We start from the raw sequence: 17,619 nt of genomic DNA, 5'->3' as shown, positions 1-17,619 counted from the left end.
CTGCCTATATACTGCCCTGGAGAGAGGGGGGGGGACCTGAGGCATATGGCTCTATATAAGAAAGTATACCCAAAGGCAAAAGCATAGGGTAATGGTACTGAGGCACAAACATTCTCTTACTAAAACGAAACACAAAGTTATAAACAAGAACAAAGTCGCTCAGACAGATTGATGGTATTGACTCAATGCAGAATAATTATATTGTAATATGTAATACTGTGCATGATTGTAAAGCATAAAAAGACAATGTACCAATGCCTGTAATTCTGACTGCAATAAAAAAGTTAAAAATATATATATATATATGTAAACCCAACATCTCTAACAAAAAAATAAAATAAATTATGGAAATATAAAGCTCTCACAGGAGGCAAAGACACAGGTACATATACATGCAGAGACATGTCTAATGGAACAACAGATTAATTGAAAAGTGACCAACTTCAAGATTCCATAGGCATGTTTCTAGGTATTGCTGAACCAAAAGGGGCATCTGAAGTTCAGGCCCTCTGAATTTCTCTGACTTTGAAGGTGATTTTGCTTATAGGTGAACAAGCCAGATTTAGAGGAGATTTCATATCCTACCTTTAATGAGGTAAAATCTGGTGAGATTACCTACCTTGAAACCAATGTGGTTCACATTTTCTAAAAAAAAAAAAAAAAAACCTGTAGCCTTAAATGATTGAGTGAACTACTATTGCTGCTGCTGAATCAGCCTGACTTGCTGTGGATATTCCTTAGCAGTTATGCCCTATGTATTTCCAGCCAACAATGGTTTTCAAAGCATTAGTCGCTGGGTCTCTGCTTTACCTGGCATGACACCAAGCTTCTGTTGTAGCATGGTATTACAGTTTTTACAAGTTCCCTTTAGGTACTTGTAAGGTTGGCACGCCGGTTTTATCGGTTTATCGGTTTGATCATGTATAATTGTGATTCAGGTCTCCTGAAAACATTAAAAACGTGAAGTGGAGTGAATGTCTAATTGTTCTAGCATGAAAATTACATATATGTGCTGTATACATTATTTTTTGTTTACTTTGCAGGTATTTTTGGTTCGAAAAATAACTCCTCCTGATGACAACCAACTGTATGCAATGAAAGTACTCAAGAAAGCTACACTTAAAGGTGAGTCCCTTTTACCCAGTACAACCATTACTGTAATGGAATGACACAAGGAAAAGAACCAAAAGATCATGACATCCATCCAAAGTGAGAATTATTTACTATAAATCAAGTCAGAAGTACCCTAAACAATGATACACAACTAATTTAAGAGCCGCACAGGATAGCTGTAGGGATCCTACCACTGGGACCTGTGTGAACAGGTATTCCCTTGTGTAAATGGAGCAGTGGATGAGCATGTGGATTGCTGTTTCATGTATCTCTATAGCATTGCCAATGAAAATCTTCATACACTACTTGCCCGTCACTGAAGCCAATAAAGCAGCGGCAGCTAGTATGCTCACCAAAACAAACGTCTGCTGCCCTCAGCAGAGACGACATCCGCAATGTTTGAAGCTTCATCCAGCCTCAAGGCTGTCCTACATAAACCTATCCCTCCCTTACCATAAAGCAATCTTCATGGACCTCCTAGAAGGGGATCAGTGCAAGACTTTGTCAATTAATGTTCAGGTGCAAAGCCGGGACGCACACCAAGCTATGAATGGTCGGGATATGCAAAAACACGTTTTCAGGTCAAACATGGGGTCCATATTTCACGTGGAAATACATAAAATATAATATACTTGAATACAAGCCGAGTATAAACTCTTCTATACCTGAGTCGGCACATACTCTATGATGTCAGCAAGCATCAGTTGGGTATACTGGGGGCATGGGTTAGCTGGTTATATATTGGAGGCATAGGCTGCCAGACTTTATGGTGAGGGGGCATAGGCTGGCTGGCTGGCTTTATACTGGGGGCAGAGGCGTAACTAGGAAAGGCAGGGCCCCAAAGCAGACTTCGGAATGGGGCCCCCTTACGTAATATATGGTGCATAACCTTAAAGGGAACCTGTCGGCAGGATTTCGGTTATCAGGTTACTGGCAGCTGCTGCAGGTCCCATTATACACAGCACAAACTTTTTTTTTTTGAGAAATCTCATTTAGAAAAGGTCCTTCTCTCTATTCAGCTTTTGAGACCCAAGTCATGTAATGTCTCAAGCAGCAGGAGTCATGGAGTCCTCATGGAACACCCGCCAACATGACTCAAGCTCCAGAAGTTGTAAAGAGATAGATATGTGATTTCTCAAAAACAAACCAGCAAACAATTCTGCATCTGGAAAACTCCATTAAACCTTACATTCACACTGCGGTATGCCCGCCATGCGCTGGAAAGGAGGAGGAGGTGCCCCCTCCATAGAAAACAGTGGCGCACAGCTCTATCTTTTCCCGGTGTATGCTGCAATATTCCAGGGGGTACTCTCCCGGCCAAATCCCCAGTTACTCCCGCTCTTACAAGAGCAGTACCAAAACTGTCCCTGTAATTCTGCGTATTCCCCCCTCTACATACGTTTCCCTGACGCGTTTCATCAGCATGGAATCTTCAGAGGGACTTGTGTACAAGAGGAAAAATGTATCAATTTAAAGTGCAAAGACACAGCAGGGCATGCTGTATGCTTAGCCCTTAAGGAGCCGCTTGTCATTTTTCCCGGTAGTGGATCAAGGGACCTAATGTGAGCGGCATGGCAGAAGGTTCTGGAATACACCCCAGTCCTGTTTCATGTTGCCGTCAGTGCTTCTGAACTAGGGTAGGACGACCTTTTACTAAAGTTTAACTCTGTATACTGAGGGCAATATTTTATCTATAACTTTTTCAACCACATTTTTGTGGTAGATCCTGTTATTTGGAACATGACACAGGTATCCACCTATACCCCATGTCACATGAATGTTGAATGCGATTTTTTTTTTATGTGATTTAATAAAATGTGTTGTTTTTAGGCATTTTTCTACCACTCATGGGATTTAGTCCCTGCTTGTTCATAGGCTGAATTGAGACACAGGTATGAGTTCTCAGGGCTACTCAAATTCCAAATATGCATTTGTCTTTGGGCCTGGATAGATCATAACTCCATAACTGACATACGGGGCATATCCTTTGGTTATCCTTTGTCTAAAAGTGGAGGGAACTCTAAGGCAGCCTGGAGTCACCAAAGCTACTGAGGTGTTAGTTGATTGCTACCCCCTACAGCACCAGAGACTCCATTCAGTCTTTGAAGTGTGGCCTTCCAGAGATTTCATTACTTATTCAAGATAAAGCTAGGGGAAAGTAAGGGATATTGATGCACTGATGAACAAGACAAAACCTGGCATGTGACACCCCCACCACCACCCCCACCACCACCTTGTGCATGTATATTTCATCACACACCATATTACAAATAGAATCAGGCCAGGCCCTTGGGCTACCACCTACAACATTTCAAACCATTGACACTACATCTACGGAATATCCTCACACTGCAAATATTACAAATATTTCGAATGACTCTGTTAGGTGCATATGAAGACAATACACCTACTGAACCTTTTTCCATATAAAGAATCTGCTGAACTCTCAACCGATTCCTAATTGGTCCAGTTACATCCCCTCACCTGAAACTCACTCCAGCTATCACCATCAATCTGCAAAATCACAAACAAGATGTTTTCATCAGGGCTCAAAGAAAGTCAAAATAGAACAAATGTAGAAGAGGCCACAGAGGAGGGAAATCCAAATCCTGTCCCACTGGAGGCCCAGATTATAACACAGAAATCAAAGGAAATGAAACCTCCCTACTAAACAAAGTGCTGTGTTTCTCTCCCACAAACCAAATGTAGCAAATTTGTTCTCTTTATAGACCTACATTACTTTACCTGAAAATTGACAGAAGAAGAACCCTAAGTTGCCAACCTAACCTGTGATAATTCTACCAGTCCAGTATCCATGTTCTGCGCATTAGGTTCCCTTTCAGCCAGTAGGAACTATCAGCAGAAATTGACCTAATAAACCACTACCAGCATGTTGTCAAACAGCTGAACACCTTTCAAATCATTTTCATGATCCAGTGTGGTGCCATCATCGAGAAAATCTACTCTGAAGTGAGATGTAAATCGATTGTATAAAGTCAAGGAGGCAGAGATTTTAACACTGAAGTCAAGCTTTCTCTTCCTCAGAAAACCTCCTTCACTGTAATGCATGGTCCTACGCTAAGAGACATTGCTAACCATATCTCCTTTAGAGCGATTCATGTCTTTTAATCACAGAGAAGGCTTTCAGAGCTTCCCACCTTTAAAAAATCCTCTCTAAGAAAGAAAAACGATTCATTTGGCTTGAGAACACTAGTACCCCAACCTTTTACCACCTCACTAAGGTCCACAAGGACCCCAAAAATCCACCTGGGAGACCGATAATTTTAGGGCTTTCTTCCCTTCCCTGTAATTTATTACATTAAGTAGATGTTCTATCACAAAAATATGTAGTCAGTTTAGATTCCTATCAACGTGACTCTAGTGTACTTCTGACTTTGAAAAGGCTGCATGGAAGCCTTCTTTTCTTCGGCTCACCCTACATGTTTCTGCGCTTTTATTCTAATCTCTGTCACGATAAAGGAATAGAAGCCATAAAATATTATGTAGACAAGGATCCATCAATGCTCCCTGAGAAAGGAAACTTTGTCCTAGAGGCGATACACAGTGTTACAACACATGTGTAAGGATATGTTGTAACATTTGTTACCTTGTTTTTAATATTCTTTATATCTCTTTTGAGTGTTCCTCGGTTGGCCACTCTCCCGCGATGGATACATCTTTTGTGCCACAGTATAGTGTGTATATCACCTTCTTTTCACCGGAGGCACCTGTTATCCCGTCGCAGGACATTGCCATCTAAAGTTAACACTCTATAAATGTATTTTATCATGGACTGCTTTTATGATGAGAGAAAACGCTAAGTATGCATAGTGTGTATTATACGCATGATGAACTTTACTTACTGAAGATCGCGCAGCCCATTCCCCACCTCATGAATATTCAACGACTCACAGAAAATGATGAAAGATTAGTGGGCAGAGTTATCCAGACCGGCAGGGCTTTTAAAACTTGTAGCACTGGTTATGTAGTTATGTTTGTCATGATTAAGGGCGGACGTTCCACCAGAAACGCATAGACACTTCTGAATTGTCCGATGATGTACTGTTAAATAAAGATGTGTGAAATTGGACCCTATGGCTGGACCGTGACCTTTTTCCATGGAATATCCTTACACATACCTATTTTTCATTCAAGAATTACATCTACAAATAGATTAAGGGGACAATACTGGGGACATGTTTTGCTACCTTAACTTTTCTTTTCATTATAGGTTCATGTTTTTGATAAAATCCTAAGACTTATTTACAAACCTTTCAATCATTTAACAATTGATGTATTAATTTATACACAAAGTTACACCTACATGGAATGGTCTGTTGATTTATAAATTGTCTTCTCATTTATTTATTTAGTCTCAACTATTTGTGTAACACCCATTTTAACTGTTCATAGACCCTCAGAAATTACATGTTTGTTCATATACCATGTATGAACTTTTTTTGATTGTCTTTTATGTATAAGGATTTTTAAATTATTGTTTCACCCTTTTAAATATGTCCTGCTCTGTATTATATTTCTACAATGCTCAAAAAATAAAGGGAACACTTAAACAACACAAATTTAATCCAAGTACTATATACTCAAGTATAAGCCGAGTTTTTCAGCATAAAATTTGTGCTGAAACTCGCTAACGCGGCTTATACTCGAGTCTATTAAAAAAAATAACATTGTACTAACCTTTCCAACGTCCCCTGTAGGTCCTCTCCTGCTTCCGTCGCTCCGGTACCGCCTCGGGTCCTTCCACTCCTCTTCGGGTCCCCTGAAGAGAACCCGAAGAGGACTGAAGGAGCCGAGGTGGCATCGGAAGCAGAGAGGACCAAGGGGGGACGTCGGAAAGGTGAGTACAGTGTTAATCTTTTTTTTTTTTTTTTTTTTTTTATAACACTACTGGGGCTGGCAGGCTGTATACTACAGGGAGCTGGCTATATACTGAGAGGCTGTGACCAATGCATTTCCCACCCTCGGCTTATACTTAAGGAGTGGTTCTGCAGGTGGGGATTACAGACCACTTCTCAGTACCTATGCTTTGTGGCTGATATTTTGGTCAATTCTGAATGTTGGTGGTGCTTTCACACTTGTGGTAGCATGAGACCGATTCTACAACCCAATTTGCTCAGGTAGTGCAGCTCATCCAGGATGGCACATGAATGCGAGCTGTGGCAAGGTTTGCTGTGTCTGTTTGGTAGTGTCCAGAGGCTGGTGGTGCTACCAAGAGACAGGCCAGTACACCAGGAGACATGGAGAGGGCCATAGGAGGGCAACAACCCAGTAGCAGGACCGCTACCTCCGTCTTTGTGCAAGGAGGAGCCCTGCAAAATGACCTCCAGCAGGGCACCCTCAGACCCCTAGTGGGACCATATGGTGTTGTGGTTGGGAAAAAAAAAATAGTATTATATATTCTAAAAGGGGCTCGATGTTTGACACTGAAAAGCGCTGTGGTTTTAACTGTCAATAAAGTAACCTATGTTTTTGCATAACCTGACCACTGGGGTGCGCTTCTCCTTTGCACCTAGCCTACGCACACTCCAGGTGGTTTAGTAATTAATTGTGGTTAAAGACCAGGCTGCACCCACACGACCAACTAAAACGCCTACACTAGCTTGTTGCCTTATCTGGTGACAATAATGTTGTCGTATAGGATTCCTAGCAAGGTGCCGATGGGCAGACAGGTTTTCTCCATCATATGAATGTCATAATGCAAATCCCAAGACTTTTACTTTTGCAGGAAAGAATCCGCCCAGCCCCCAGTTATGCAAGGAGACAGACACAAAATATTTTTGCAAAAAATGGCCAGATGCATTTGGCGGTTTAAATCCATACATGGGATTTGAATGGGTGCACGCCGAGGCCAGACTAACAGGCGCACTGTGAATGCGGGGTAGTTTGAAACCGAGTGCAGTGACGTAGAGCTGGGGGTAGTGTTTTTGATTCGTGAGTTCAAGCGACAGCAGCCGTGAGGAGGCAGAGCTTGAGCGGCCTGAAAGCTGTCCTGCCTCGTTGACTGCAGAAATGAACACGGGCAAGAAGAATAAAACTTGTTTTTATCACACAACAGCAACGCAGTGTAATAGGATTAGAATCATTGCGATGACTCTACAATGTGTTGTATGGTACTGTTCAGGGTTTATTTAACTGATCAGAGATGACAGGTTCCCTTTAAGTCGTTAAAGCGCTCTAAAAAATTCTGTTTTATTAACTTCTGTACATATATCTTGCTTTCATGCATGTTGATATAATGTAGGAGTTGATCCGTTTAGGTTGAGGGCACATACTAATATTTTTTATATGCAGATTTGAAGCAAAAACCGTAGTGGATTAAAAATCACTCTTTGTGTTCTTGATCTAAATATCTGTCCTTGCTCGTACACACATAATTTGCTTCCCCATGACAAGGTATAGGTGCAAAGAATTGTTGGTGCTGGCATTCATCCACGACCAGTTTGCATATTGTCAGTACATCCCCTCTTTACAAGAGAAGAGAAATGTTGGCAGACAATATTTTTATGATGGCAGAAGAAATTAGACAAATGACTGATCACAGCTCTGTTTACATGGGGTAGAGATTTCCTATGACTTTTGTATTAAAATGTTGACCAGGTTTTTAGTTGGGCCTGACAATATGGAGGTTCTTTCAGTCCCATCCCTTTCACCTCCATTTTCAACAACTCTTTTTAAACAGTTTCCCTTGGGCCTAGCGAGACTGTTTTTTAAATTGGTGGCTTCACAATGGCCTATGATGTCTCAAACATTTTAAGAGATGTACTCCCTCAACCAGATGTACCATTTTATAGTGGAACCAGTCTACAACTGGTGCAGCATATTTGTCCATTTGGTGGAGCCATAGAGAATTGGAAGGATCTGGAATACACTTTTGACACTGGTGTGCTGGTACCATAGCTGTGACACCTCTTGAGGGGAACCTATAAGGTTTCCTTATTGGAGACTTCACTGAAGCTCTCTGCAAAGGGAATGTCATGTTTTGCATTTTTCTACATCAACCAGCAATTTTAGACATTAGCTTCCTGGAACTTCCATGGTGAAACTTTCTTATGGCAACGTTCTGATCCTAAATACAAATCTGTAACATCACAATGAATAATGGTACACTTTGCCTTTTAAAATTTCTTTACCAGGATTTACACAGCACCAGCAATACTGGCACTTAAAGATAAAATGACTTGGGAAATTATTTTCTGACCTCCCTCTACTCCTTGTTAGTTGCATCCTATTTTGTGATCTTTTTGTTTATGAAATGTCTTTATTCTATTATATCACCACATGTGTTAGGAACTGATTTGCTGTATCACATAGTATAGACCTCCAATAGTTTTCCAATAAATTTTTTTTGGGTATTTATCAACAAGCAATTAACGTTTCTAAGTGCATATGACATTCATGTGGTTACCGTGTGTTCTTTTCAGTAAGAGACAGAGTAAGAACTAAAATGGAACGGGATATTCTGGCTGAAGTTAATCACCCATTTGTTGTCAGACTCCATTATGGTAAGTGTGTTTTTTTTTATGATAAAAATTTCTATCAAGGGTTTTCTTAGTAATGGCAGTGGTTGAAATTCATGCTTTTGGTTACAGCTTTTCAAACGGAGGGTAAACTTTACTTGATCCTAGACTTCTTACGTGGTGGGGACCTCTTCACTCGTCTCTCAAAGGAGGTCAGTGCAAAGGCTGTAACGTCTGTTCATAAGGCAAATATTCTTCCAGAGCAATCCTTAGAAGAAGCGTTGCCTTTAATAGAGACAAATGTAAAACTTCCAGCTGGTGTCTTTGATCTGTCTTAGAGTTGTATTTTTTTATTTCAGGTAATGTTTACGGAGGAGGATGTAAAGTTTTACTTGGCTGAGTTGGCTTTAGGATTGGACCATTTACACAGCCTTGGAATCATTTACCGTGACCTAAAACCAGAGAAGTATGTACCACAATACTCGCTCTACTATGGTCATGACTGCCCAGAAAAGCAGTGACTAGCTTAGATAGTTGTTTTTTAATCTAAAAACCACCAGGAGTCTGAAATCTGTCATGTTTAAAGGGAACCTGTCACCACATTTTACACGTACTGCTAGTGAGACAGGTTCCTATAGAGCCCTATTACCTCACATCCTTCTTTTAGCTAAGTAGGGCGTTTCCCTTACATCCACATAAACCGGCTTTATCTTATATTCCCTGGCATCGGAGAAGGCTTGTCCTTCTTCACCAGCCACTCATATCCACCTATCTAGTTTCCCATCTCACTTCTCAACATGTCATGTGGCCAGAGTGTGGCAGGTCCTTTATCCTCATACACCATGCATATATCTGATCACATGAAATCACAGCAGCATCCATGGACTTCTACTCCTTTGTTCTTAATGAAACCTTTATTTGGGGTGGGTTCATTTGCATGCCAGGTTCCCTTTAATGGTGTATTCACATTTGGTAGAACATTGCAGAAATTACTCTACATTGGAAGGAATTTTTTTTAAATACAAAAATCTGCCAGGGATCAAGTCAATATTTCCTTCACCGTATGTAAGTTTGCCCACTAACAAAGACATGAACATTCTATAATTTTAAGGGTAGGTTTATTTTAACAATCAGAGAATATCAAAAATAAAATCCAGAAATAGCATTTTGCAGTGAGAAATAAGTATTTGTTCCCTCTTGCAAACAAGACTTAATACAAACCCTTGTTTACAACACAGCAGTCAGGAGTTTTTTGTAGATGATGGTGAGGTTTGCGGACATGTCGGGAGGTATTTTAGTCCACTCCTCTTTGCAGATTATCTTTAACCCCTTAAGGATGCAGCCAGTTTATAGCTTAAGGCTCAGCCCCATTTTTTGTATTCTGACATGCATCGCTTTATATGGTTATAACTTTTGAACACTGTTACTTATCTAAACGATTCCTGAGATTGATTGGTTTTTTTCCTCACATGTTGTACTTCATTTTAGTGGTAAATTGTGGCTGATAAGTTCTGCGTTTATTTACAAAAAAAAGAAAAAAAATGATGAATTGTTTTGAATAATTTGCCATTTTCGAAATTTGAAATCATTGTGTTTTCAGGCAGATAGATTTACCACCTAAATAAGTTGCTGAATAACATTTCCCATATGTCTACGTTATATTTCATCATTTTTGAAAAATCGGGATAATAAATTTTGATGTCACGCGGCTTACAAATCAAATATTGATTTTACGTATTTTCAGAATTGACTGTTTTGGGGATTAATGCTGTTTTGAATGAAATTTTACATATTTAACATTAAAACCCCCTAATTAATCAACCCATTTTCAAATCTGCACCCACAAACTATCAAACAGCTTTTAGGAAGATTGTAAATCCCTTGAAATCTTAATAGTAACTGAATCAAAATGGAGGTGAAATTTTATCGGTTATACGTTCATTTAGCCCTAAAATTTACACGTTTCCAAAAGATAAAAAGAGAAAACCCACCTTACAATTTGTTATGAAATTTCTCCCGAGTACAGAGACCCCCCACATGTGGCCGTTACTTTCCCCCACAGCAAGACGTAGAAGGGAAGGATCGTCTGCAAGGATTTTACTTTCCTCATTGGCCCCTTTTGCAGGCTATAAAACTTTTGCTTTTTCGTTATTGGGGCCATGTGATGGCATTTTTTATTTGCGGGATGAGATGCTTTTTCCACTGTTACCATTTTGGGGTTGGTATCCCCTATTGTTGAAAATGTAGGAACTTTTTTTTTATTGAGGGCAGCAGTAGAAAAGCATCAATTCTGTACTAGATTTTTTTTTTGTGTGTGTTCACCGTATAGCCAAATAATCATGTTATTTTTGTTCTATTGGTCGATACGATTACAGGGATATCATACTTGAATATTTTTTCTTAAGTTTTACAAAATTGTAAACCCTATTGCATTTTTTTTGTGGGATTCAACAGGTAAAAATCATAATTTTTGGCTCTTTTTTTTTTTTTTTTTTTACGGCATACATCTTGCAGGTTCATTAATGATTTACTTTTATTCTACGGGTTGTTATGGACGTGGTTATACTATATATGTGGGGTTTGTGTTATGATTTAGACTTTTTTTGTATTATGTGTCTCTTTATGTTATGGGGCTTATGGGCATTTTTATTGATTTATTGCTTTATTTTTTTATTGAATAAGATTTTTTTTTTTTTTACTTTTTCACTGTTTCCACCATGGGACATGAGCAAGCAATCATCTGATTGCTTGTTCATGATAATACTCTGCAATACTGATATATTGCAGAGTATTAGCAGTGTCAGCCTATTCACATGCATCAACGCCATCTTTCAGGCACTGGGTTCCTTATCGTTATTTATACCCCAGGGCTGCCATAGCAACGATCGGCAAAAAGACCCCCCCACCACCACCCCAGGACGGCGTGGGGAGCTGATCGTGGGGAAAAGACCCCAGGAAGGCAGGTTAAATGCCTTGGTCGTGCTGGCCGCAGCATTAAGCGGGAGCCCACTCCAACCGCGGGTGTTACACTGGGGGGGGGGGCGGCTTTTAGTTACAGCCGGCACCCCGTGTATCCCGATGCCGGTTTGGCTCAGAACTTGAGATAAACCGGCATCAGTTCAGCGGCGAATATATATCCGCAGTTGAGTGCCAAGGCACTGTGCTCAGCTGCAGAGCGGGAAGGGGTTACATCATTAAGAATTTATTTTTGTCCCTTGGCAACTCAGAGCTTTGGCTATGGTTGGTTGGAGATCAAATACTTCTCTCTGCAAAATGCAAATACATTTTCATAATTTTTCTTCCTGGGGCAACCCCTGAGGTGTCTGTAGGATGAGTCCCTGGATAATGAACGAGGGAGCCCGTGGTGGTAAACAGCCGTATCCAGGGATCAGACGGAGGCAACGTTGTGCAAATCAACTTACAATTCTTTATTGAACCTCAAACAGCAGTCTTTAATATCTGCAAACTTCTTCTGGAAGGAGATAGCTGGTCGGATCTGATTCCTCAGGATGATGGGCTCACAGCCTGGCAAGGTGGCTTGAGGCTGAAGGATGGTGGGCTTTTACAGCAGCAAGGTTGAGGCAGATATCGGGTGATGGAGGTCTGGAGGCCTCATGGCTGCAGGCCATGTGCTGAGGAGCGCTGTGCCTCAGCACTCTCTGAGCTCTCCCTGAAGGGACCTCAGGGGAAAGATACCAGAACCTTCCACACCCAAGATTTATATAACCTTGGGATGTGTCCAGCGCAGGTGGATGATCCAACCATCTTACTCCTTCCTTACAGCAATTACTAAGCATATAATAATAATAATAATTCTTTATATAGCGCCAACAGATTAGGTAGCGCTGCACTAAGCATACCAAATTGGTCCCTGTTCCTTTTCCCAATGGGGCTCACAATTTAAACAACCTAACAGTATGTTTTGGGGTGTGGGAGGAAACCGGAGGACCCAGAGGAAACCCACGCAAACTCTTTGCAGATTTTGACCTAGGTGGGATTTGAACCCAGGACTCCAGCACTGCAAGGCAGAAGTGGTACCCACTCAGCCACCGTGGTGCCCTAAGCATATCATTGGCTAACGACATTCACTCAACATTAACAGAATCTATAGCTGCAAGAATCTAAGCTCTCCTAGCATTATCTTCTGTGTGAGCTGCGCAAGCTAACCAGATAGATCCTGACATGGAGAAGGCGCTATTTGCATCTACCACCTTGCCTATACGTTGGCGGGGGTGTTGCAGAGGCATGTTTTTACATTATACTTCATATAATGTAGAAAACACTGGATGGAAAGACCTAGTAAGCCAAGTCTTTCCTTCCTGCTCCCTCCTGATGAGCAATGTATACGGTCTGGCCATTGGAGCCTACTGGGGACAGATGCAAAGCATTGCATCCATCCCAGCCTCAGCAGGAATGAGTTCTATAGTGGTGCCAATGTTTATATAAGGTTGCTGAGAAAATCGGTCTGAACATTAGCAACAGTACTGGATGCTGTCAATTTTTACTCCTTCTCCCGCTTTTGTGGGGGAAAGGGGCGGGGTAGTAACAGGATAATGTATCCCACTGTATGTGTATACAGTGGGGTACGTTTTTGCCCTCCATTGTAAAGGCATGTTGGGAATCCGCACGACGTATACTTATAACAGATGGATGATATAAGATAATACGGAAGTATTTCAGTGTATGATGGCAATCAACTTGGATGTGACTAGTGCAAGTCCTCCTAGTAGTAAATTTTAAAAGAAAATTATAAAATAAAAAAAAATATTGAAGAAAAAATACACAAAATCCTTTTCCCACAATTATTTTTGTTTATGGTGTAAAAAATGATGTGATAAAAGAATGGATATTGCCCCTCTGTAATAGCCTTTACAAAAAGGTTAATGTATTATTTTGTACTGTGAAGGCATAATAAATAAAACTGTTTCTGCTTCCTGCAAAAAAATAAATCTTGTTTTGCAAAAAAAAAAAGAAGCCCAAATAATGTTCTTTTGATATATTTAAAAAAAAAAAGGTGTAGCTCTCGGAATATGGCAGAACATAAACGTCCTTTATAAAAATGTGGTGGTTTTTTTTAGTTTTGTCATTTGCAAAAGTAGTAAAACATAACAAAACCGGTGTATTTAAATGAAAAACAGAATAGCACTTAAAGTTGATACATTTTTGTTTTTTAATACATCATTGTGTCATTTTTACCCGACAAATAAAGCCATTGGAAAATGAAGTCTTGATGCAGAAAAAAAAATCCATCATATGCCTAGATCAGATGAAAACTAAACCCAATTCCAAGATTGAGGAGGCCCACACCGCCATCATTCGAGTGCTACAATCCTGTACGGCCACATCACCTAAACAGTTAGCAACAGCAGCATGCTTGTAAGCAGTAGGTGTTTGCTGCTTAAAGGAAATCTAATTCGTATTTATGCATTATGAAGCAAACACCTTAAAAATGGTGTAGCTACACTGGTGCAGAAACATATCTTATTTAATCCCTGATCTAAATGGTTTTGCTCAAAAAACAATAGTAAGATTCAGGACCTTGGGAAAGCTGGGTTGCATGCAGTCTGCCGTTCATAAACACATCACACGGAGATTCCTGAACTGTCCAGACACGACTAATCAACCTGAGCTGGATCATTCATACACAGCAGCTGTGGGCTGGTGCAGCGATTGATTACTGCTGCCTGTAAGGTACAAAACAGTGCTTACATCATTCTCTGAAGCAGTGCATACTTGGGGTACATTTACACTGGTAACTCCTCCCACCTCCACACAGAAGAGCGGCGCACGGCTGCACACATGGGAAAAGATGGAGCATGCGCTATCTTTTCCCCTGAGCGGTGGCACACGTTGGGGACGTATTTGCGGCCGCATATACATCCCCCTCAGACGGCCGACTGAATGAACCCTTAGGGTAAGAGGAGAAGCGCTGAGCCAGCCACAGGATGTTTGGTTCAAAATGCATAAAAGCAAATGGTAGATTTCCTTTAATGCGGCAAAAATTGGCCATGTATAGAGGGCTCAGTCTGTGAGCCTTCTCCATACATCCTCCACAACACAGCAGTGTAATAGTACAGCGCATGTAATGAAAGGGTTAAAGGATAAATAAATACCTTTGATATACTGTCAGGTTTTTACGTTCTAGATTAGTTGTTGAAGGTTGTCTTTTATTTTTGCCCCTTATTTTGTTCCCTTTGTTGGGCCTGTAGCTTAGTTTCCCCCAGTTTTATATCTGGATTGAATTCACTCATGATAATTGCTCTGGCATGTTTTGTTTCCATATTTATTTACCTTATTTTGTCAAACCCCTATTTATATTTTATTATTCTTTTTTCCTTCCTTTGTCTCCACCCATAGGGACTCCACATTGTCATTTTCCTCACAGTTATCATTACACAGACTGGGCTTAAAGCAGGTTTTTACATATAAACCACCTTTCCCCATTTGTACCATCTATTCTGAAAAGGCGATAACAATCAAAATTAACAGCCTAACATTCCACCCCTGTCTCCCTTCTATGTCATATTACCTTACAAACATTGAACTCTAATTCTAATCATTTTATTATTAATGCTTCTGACAGAAGTATACATGCTTTTTATGTGGTTTTCCCATTAATTTGTTTCCTTTTTACTGATGATACCATGACCCCCATACACTCCCAGTTACACAACTTATTATTTATATCTACACTTTTGATACATTGTATGCTTAGCGTTAACACAGTAAGGAGAGGCAAACCCAGTGGACTATTTTAAAACTGAAATAGGCTTTGCCTAAAGAGTTGTCTTTAGGTCATATTTGAAACTTTAAAATTTGGATATTTGGCTTCCGCCACACAACGCATGAAGTTTCTGTGGCTCAGTGGACTGCTGTTTGCGCTGCTGATAATAGAAATGGACCTCCCAACGGCCGATGGCTCATGCATGGGCTCATGGAATCTATATAGGCATAAGCCAGTATAATTAAATAGGAATGTTTCCTAGCTGCTGTAAAAACATTTCTTCTGTCACACATTCCCAATTCATATTGGTTTGCATAACCCCTAAACCAAGGTAGTGCATTAAAGAGAATTGGTGCAGTTTGGGAGAGGTCCTGGTCCTGGAGACATGGGTCAGAGATTCAGATTAAAGAAAGATTACATTTTTAGTTGGCGACAGACTGAAGAGCATGGGTATGGTGGATAGCATAGATCAGGGAGGGGAGGTAGCTCAGTGCAGCACTCTGCTGTGCCACATGATTGAGGGTAGTATTTAGAGCATGCAGAAGACAACTCATTGAGTGGGATTTATTACCTGTAGTGTTTCCAACCTAGCTGTCGGACTCTACACTGTAATAGATTAATTTGGCACAAAGATATAGTATATTTGGTGCACACACAGTAGTACTAGACTTGTGCCAAAAAACAAAAAATAATTTTAATCACCATGCACCAAAAATGTTGTTTACATCTGAATTGGGTCAGTAAGCCATATTAAATTCCCCTCAATGCTTGGTGATTGTAGTCTATTGTAACAACTAGCCCGGTCTTTTCAACCTAATCATTGAATCTCCCACTAACGGCAGTCCTATTCTCCTCATTGCTGGAGGCAACATTCCACTGGAATAATAAAAAAGGAGTATAAAAAACCCTGACCGGAGCTCCCAATGATTCCAATACGGCTGTTGTTCAAAATTCCTTCAAAGATCTTCAATTATATTCTACCGATGAGGAAAGTTTGGCAACAAGATGTAGGTCACTATTCAGAACGTCCTTAAGGTGCAGTTTTCTCCTTAAACTCACTCAACCGTGTGGTAGCAAAAACTAAAAGAGAAAGTAGGCACCAAAACGCATAATACACGCCCCGGAAGAAGCTGAGAACGGCGAAACCCAGGGTCGGGCGAGCGAGTGGTGCTGGCGTCCCGTTTTGTATACTGTTTTATGCGCATTTTAAACATACTCTTGTGAGTATAACTTTTAAGAATAAAATCCAAGGTTTTAAGAACGTACTATGCGATTTGGTGCCTACTTTCTCTTTTAGTTTTTGCTACCACACGGTTGAGTGAGTTTAAGGAGAAAACTGCACCTTAAGGACGTTCTGAATAGTGACCTACATCTTGTTGCCAAACTTTCCTCATCGGTAGAATATAATTGAAGATCTTTGAAGGAATTTTGAACAACAGCCGTATTGGAATCATTGGGAGCTCCGGTCAGGGTTTTTTATACTCCTTTTTTATTGTTTAAAGTGGGACTTGTTGGATCGGTCTCGGACTATGGAGTTAGCTCCTGTGGTATGGAAGTGTGCTGCACTGTGTTTTTATAATTTTTGATTCCACTGGAATGCAGAGAAAGTTTCTTGCTGCAGCATTGTTATCTCTGAAGTGACACCCCACTCATCTGTCAGCCTGGAAAACTTGTTGAGGTGCGCAACAGAAGGACTATTTTCCCTTCAACACTACACCACCTTCTATATGTCACCCAGTCATCTAAACGTTCTACCATCCCTTTATACCTGACTCAGTAAAGTAAGAGCTGAAAACGACTTTGTGTTCACAAACCTCACTGCTGCTAGATTGTCTGTCATTAAGATGCAAGAGCATCTAAACGTGCGTTTTGCATAGCAGTATTCCCCTTCAGGATGTACAGTGGATAGTATTATCAAACTTGCTGTTCATTTTGTCTTTTAGGAATTACAAAGATGACAAATTAACATATACAAGTAATACAATTATACAAAATTTCCAATAACTTAAGTCAAACTGAAGACACTGCAAAGAAATGCACGCTCCCACACTCTCTTGGCTATTTATTTTTTTTTATAGGTTTGTAGTGCCAAATAAGCTGCATGTAGAACTGCAAAAACCAATCAGACTAACATTCATTGTGAACCTTTCCATTGTCACCATAGTCTTGTCTGTATACTTGTAGCAGTCACGAGTGTGTTTTTGTCATTTTATTGACTATATGTTTTAATTTTGCAGTATCTTGCTGGATGAAGAAGGTCACATAAAGTTAACTGGTAAATCTACAGCTTTATACTCTCAAAGC

At 40.3% G+C, this 17,619-nt stretch overlaps 1 protein-coding gene across 4 annotated transcripts in view; it reads left to right on the top strand.

Annotated features, from left to right (window-relative positions):
• RPS6KA1 (ribosomal protein S6 kinase A1) overlaps positions 1-17,619 on the top strand; it is a 139,918-nt gene that overhangs the window by 96,365 nt on the left and 25,934 nt on the right. For all 4 annotated transcript variants that reach the window (XM_072137046.1, XM_072137049.1, XM_072137048.1 and 1 more), the window contains 5 exons: positions 1,044-1,125; positions 8,556-8,636; positions 8,724-8,803; positions 8,951-9,057; positions 17,553-17,590. In XM_072137046.1, the coding sequence (XP_071993147.1) occupies positions 1,044-1,125; positions 8,556-8,636; positions 8,724-8,803; positions 8,951-9,057; positions 17,553-17,590 (388 nt within the window). The remainder of the gene's footprint in view (positions 1-1,043; positions 1,126-8,555; positions 8,637-8,723; positions 8,804-8,950; positions 9,058-17,552; positions 17,591-17,619) is intronic.

The sequence above is a fragment of the Engystomops pustulosus genome, chromosome 2, assembly GCF_040894005.1.
Source record: "Engystomops pustulosus chromosome 2, aEngPut4.maternal, whole genome shotgun sequence".
Lineage (NCBI taxonomy): Eukaryota > Metazoa > Chordata > Amphibia > Anura > Leptodactylidae > Engystomops > Engystomops pustulosus.
This window is presented reverse-complemented; position numbering and strand designations above follow the sequence as displayed.